The sequence below is a fragment of the Capricornis sumatraensis genome, chromosome 2, assembly GCF_032405125.1.
Source record: "Capricornis sumatraensis isolate serow.1 chromosome 2, serow.2, whole genome shotgun sequence".
NCBI lineage: Eukaryota > Metazoa > Chordata > Mammalia > Artiodactyla > Bovidae > Capricornis > Capricornis sumatraensis.
The window spans coordinates 204,127,476-204,132,675 of record NC_091070.1 but is presented as its reverse complement, the minus strand read 5'-3'; the positions used below and the strand labels follow the sequence as shown (position 1 = coordinate 204,132,675).

The 5,200-nt window shown below is 61.7% G+C and overlaps 1 protein-coding gene across 1 annotated transcript; it reads right to left on the bottom strand.

The window, feature by feature from the left end:
- Positions 1-257: 257 nt before the first annotated feature.
- On the bottom strand, positions 258-4,814 carry CLDN19 (claudin 19). The gene is made up of 5 exons (XM_068966131.1): positions 4,592-4,814; positions 3,176-3,340; positions 2,983-3,067; positions 1,012-1,164; positions 258-306 (listed from the first exon to the last, which is right to left on the bottom strand). Exons 1-5 carry the CDS (start codon positions 4,812-4,814, stop codon positions 258-260), a joined length of 675 nt encoding a protein of 224 aa, XP_068822232.1.
- Between the last annotated feature and the right edge of the window lie 386 nt (positions 4,815-5,200).

Below are 5,200 nucleotides of genomic sequence, written 5' to 3'. Positions count from 1 at the left end.
TGACCAAGGAGGTGCTGGTGCCAGCCCAAGGACGGTCAGGGAGGATCCTGACCAGCTTGCATGTGCTGTGTAACCCTTCCTGGACCTGTCTCCCCGTCTTTGTGCCCAAGGAGCCCAGGGTCCAGCTCTGCCATTCCAGAGACGGATCAAATGACACCACACTCGGAGCTGGATGTTCACTTTTCTTTCCAAAAAAATATCAAGCACATAGTCTAGGTGTGGCAGGGCGGGGCAGAGCCAGGCTGGGGACCTGGACATTACACACCCAGGGGGCCCTTGGTGGAGGCAGACAATTTAACAACTGGTCTGAAAGTCAAAAGAGAGGAGAGCTAGTTAGTGGGGTGAGCAGAGGGCAGTGGGGCTGGGGCAGGGGCTGTGGGGTTCAGGCCCAGACCCAGGGACTGGCAAGTGCAATTCACAGCAGCCCTGCGGCGGGAGCCCATTTCTGGGGCAGGGGTGACATGGCCTGGCTCAGCCATCTGTGCGAGTGTCCACGCAGCTCCAGGCATACTGGAAGACCTGAATTCAGAGGCAGCAGGGCCATGCCTCCTGGTCTCTCTGAACCTACTTCCTTGTGTGTGTAATCGGGGACAAGTGTCATCCTGGCGCTACTTCCTTCCTGGGGTTGTGAGAAGCCCCGTGGGCCAGGGGGACAATGGGCTCTGGCCACCCCCAGGGCGTCTTTATTGCTGCGTCCTCCAGGCCCAGCACAGAGTAGTCACTCCCTCAACCGGTGGATGAGTAAATAAGCGGCCATGAAAGGAACTGCAGCTGGCTGGGGTGTGGACAGGTCCCTGCTTGTCCCTGGCCCTGGCCCTGGCCCCAGCGGCACAGGAGGGCTGAGGCCTGCCTCCCTCCTCTCTCTGAATGTCTGGGTCTGAGTCTCAGAACCCAGACTGGGTGCCTAGGTTGGGGACAAGCTGCTCAGAGCCCTAACTGACCTGGGGGACCCCCTGAGCCCCACCCAGGGTGCTGCACGGGCCGGCGGGTGCTGGGCAGGCTCAGACGTACTCTCGGGCTGCCGTGGAGGGGCCTGGCCGGTAGGGCTGTGGGCTGTTGTTGGCTCGTTCAGGCTCCGGACACGTGCAGCAGAGGAAAGAGCCGCCCAGCAGGGCCAGGCCAGCGGCCGCCCAGCCCACAAACAGGGCCGGGCCGAACTCATACCTGCGAGGGGTGGAGGACACCATCAGGTGTGACTGTGCCGACCCCCGCCCTGCCCCGACCTTCCCCGGGGGACTCCCAGCCTCCACCTGGCAGAGTGGAGGGTGGGCAGGGCATGGGGAGCAGAGGCTGGGGCCTCACAAGCCTCCTCGGGCTCTCTGGGGAAGCTGGGGTGAACCCACATCTGGGGAAGTTGGGATGAACACACATCCTTTCTTCAGCCCCTGTCCCAGCACATCAACACCACTGACCCAGAGTGACCCAGGTCCAGGCTGTTCTGCTCCGTGCAACCTCAGGCCTCTTTCCTCCTCTGGCCAGTGCAAGGGTGTGTGTGTTGCGGGGAGGGGGCGGGGGAGGGGAGGTGCCCGCCAGGCCATCAGGGAGGGGAGGAACGGGGCAGTCCAGCCACCCCTCTTGGTCCTGGTCTGGCCCATGGAACTCGCACTGAGCTCCCACTGCCCTCTGGAGAAGGCCAGACTCCGCCTGCTCCATCTGGCACTCCAGCCTCTCCACCCCTAGGCTAGGTGGGACGCGTCCACTCTGCAGCACCCAGGTCTCCCCACCTTTGGTTCTGAGGCGCCCCCTGCTGGAGGGTCCCGCTGCCTGCATCCCCTCTGCCTCCAGAACCCAGTGCAGATGCCACCTCCTCCAGCAGCTTTCGCTGACCCCTCTTTGCTCGCCACCTGGCACTGACTCTCACATGGTGGCTGATCAGTTTCTTGCTTGTCTGGCTCCCCGGGGAGCACCTTGAGGGCAGACAGCACCAGATTTGTCCATGTCCCCAGGGCCCAGCACAGGGCCTGCAATTCAGGCAACCTTGAGGAGTGCTGAAGGGACAGGCTGAGTGTCAGCCTGGCATCTCTGAGCTGCGCTACCTCTTGCTTGGCAGGTTTTCGTGGTTACAGCTGCCAGCCTCGGGGAATGAACCTCACTCCTGAAGTCTCCTTCTCCTCCCTTCTCCATATCGCTGCCTCCTCCAGGGAGCCTTCCAGACTGCAATGACCCAACCATCTCTCCTCATCCTCCACCCCAGGTCTTAAGGTCTGTTGGGATATCTGGGGTTGAGACTGTCCCATTCTCTGCTCCTTGCAGAGCTGAGAGGTAAGGGGAGCCTTCATAGAGCCCCTTATTTGGCCCCACACCTTGACCTTACAAGTCCTGACCATTTTAGCCTCTAAATATCTCTGCCCCTTCAGCCCTAAGCCCTCTGCTCCAGACCTCTGCAACAGAACCTTACTGGCCTTGCCCATTCCCCATCATTCTCACACCACAGCCAGAGGGATTGTCCTGCCTTCCACCCCAAGAAGGGAAAAGAAAGCTTCCCATGACTTCAGGGCCTCTGCCATCTGCCCTTAAGACTTTTCCAACCTCAACTCTTTGGCTCAAAGTCATTGTGCCTCCTAGAGAAATAACAACCCAGGCACTGTGCTAGGCCCCTCCTTACCTGCACCGTCTCACAGAACCCTCCCAACCACACTGAGCTGTGTCCCTGGTCCTAGCTGCATGTTCCAGGGCAGGAAATCAGGCACAGAAAGATTAAGGAACTTGCCAGTCAGACAGACAGCCTGTGTGGAGCTGGGATTTAAATCAAGAGCCAGGGCGTTACTCCTTGGGGTGGCTTCCATAGGCCTCCCACCCCGTTGGAGGGCCCAGCCACATGCTGTCTGCTCCCCATGCCAAAGAACTTCTCAGTGACAGCTCCTGGGGCCTGTCCCTTGTTTCCCCTCCAGTCGCCCTGCTGGATGAAGGCCAGTGGCCTCAGAGAAGGTGGAGCGAGAGGCCCAGCCTGTCCCCTGGCTCAAGCCATGCCCTGGCACTCACCTGGCGTTGACAGGTGTGCTGGGGTTGAAGAACTCTTGGGTCACCAGGGTGGCATACCATGAGACGGCCGTCAACGTGCAGAGGCCTAAGGACAGGGGAGGGAGGTCTCAGCTCTGCTCCGGCCCCCAGATGACCACCCAGCTTGGGGCTACTTGCTACGGTCAAGATGGTGCGGGAGGAGCTGGGCACTTACCCGCCAGGAGGAAGAGGGCACCCCCGGCGATGGCGACACGGCCCTTGGCGACGGGGTTGCTGTCTCCGACCCGGGTGCACTTCATGCCGATGACACTGAGGACCATGCCCACGAAGCCCAGGAGCACAGCCACCACCATTAGGGCTCGTGCTGACTGGATGTGACCTGGGAGGAGCGGGAGGGACTGAGCGGGGGTGGGAGCAGTAGGCGGGTGGGAGGAGCCCAAGATGGGGGGCCTGGAGCTGAAGCTGGAGGTGCTACTTGCGGCAGCTGTGAGGGGAAGGGGAGGGTGTGAGAGCAGGGTGCGGAGCTGAGCCACACCAGTGAACTCCACCACTCACTCTTGTGTGGTGACGGGGGGCATGAGTTCTCCCATCTGCTGCTTTCTGGCCAGGCGACTCCCTTTGGGGCCTGGCACAGCCCTCGCAGGCAGTGAGGTTGGGAGGCAGCTTCTCCTGGGGCCTTTCAGATCCGGCAGAAGGAGGAGCTGAGGGATCTGACTCTGGTCACCTTTCCCTATGCCCCTTGAGTCACCCATGGTAGCTGGATGCCTGCTGCTGGGGTCAGTCCCGGGCCCAGGGGCAGCTCAGGGGATCTGGGTCCCTGATGGAGGCCAGATGACCTGTCTGGTCTGCAGTGGCAGGGGCCATGTGACAGTCGCCTGGCTCAGGCCTGTGGGGCCCTGGGCAGAGGGCGGTGGGTGGGCTCCCAGCCAGGGTAGAGCTAAAGTGGTGTCTGTTTACGAGCCAACTTGTCAGACGCAGCCCCACACCTCAGGAGGAGGAGAACTACCTGCCTGCTAAAGTGCCTGTGTGTGGATGTGCATGTACATGCACATGTTCGTGTGTGTTAGTCATGCCTGACTCTTTGAGACCCCACGGACTGCAGCATGCCAGGCTTCCCTGTCCCTCACCATCTCCTGGAGTTTGCTCAAGTTCATGTCCATTGAATCGGGGTGTGTGTGTGTGTGTGTGTGTGTAGGTGCACCCAAGTGCCCACATACTTGTCTACGTGGCAGGACTGACAAGAAGATATGTGCACACAGTGTGTCTGCACAGAGTGTGGGGAGAAACAGAGGGAAGGGTCTTGACTGAGCCCCTCTGAGTGCTGGCAGTCATCTCCTCTGACCCTCCCAGAGCCCTGCCAGAGTCCTAGTCCTCCCCTTTCCAGATGAGGACAGAGAGGGTCAGTGACTCCTTCAAGGTTACAGCGGCAGAGCTGGCATGTGGACCCACAGTTGCCAGAACCTAGAGCCCCTGTTCCTGGACAGGGGACAGGCTGACCTGGTTCTTCACGAGTGCACAGGGGCAGGGGCTGGCGAGTGCAGCCCAGGGCAGACAGCAGACTGTGGGAAAGCCTGCTCTGGGCCCCCCACCCCCACTTCCCGCCTCCCATCCCAGCGGGCATGAGGCCTACCTTCCAGTGCGAGCAGCGAGTCATAAAGCTTGCACTGCACCTGACCTGTGCTCTGGGAGGCGCAGGACATCCAGAGCCCTTCGTAGAGGCCCACGGCGGTGATGATAGCGTCGCCCGCGTAGGAGGACTGCTTCCACTGCGGCAGGGCTGTGCTGGCGATGATGCCCACCCAGCCACCCATAGCCAGGAAGTAGCCCAGGAGCTGAAGGCCGGAGTTGGCCATGGCCAAGGGAGGGGACTGGGGGTTCCAGGGCTCAGGGCTGGGCCAGGATCCCTGGGGGGGCCGAGGTTATGGCCAGGTGACAGGAGCAGCGGGGTGGGGGTGGGGAGCAGCAAGTGGTCAGAGGCTGAAGAGGAGAGACGGCAGCCCTGCAGTGGCAGCAGCAAAGGCAGCGGATCCAGGCTCTAGAATGCAGGGGGAGGCCCAGGCTGGAAAGGCCAGGGGCCCGCCCACAGTAGCCGCCTAAGCCAGGGCAAGGTCCCCAGCAAAGCTCCTCCTGCTCAGCCCCCTTGGGGGTGGGGGGTGGGGTGGGGCGTGGCCAAGGTGGGTTCCCCTCTCCAGGGATAGAGAAAGGAGGGGCTGGGAGGAGTGACCTGGGCTGGCTCTCA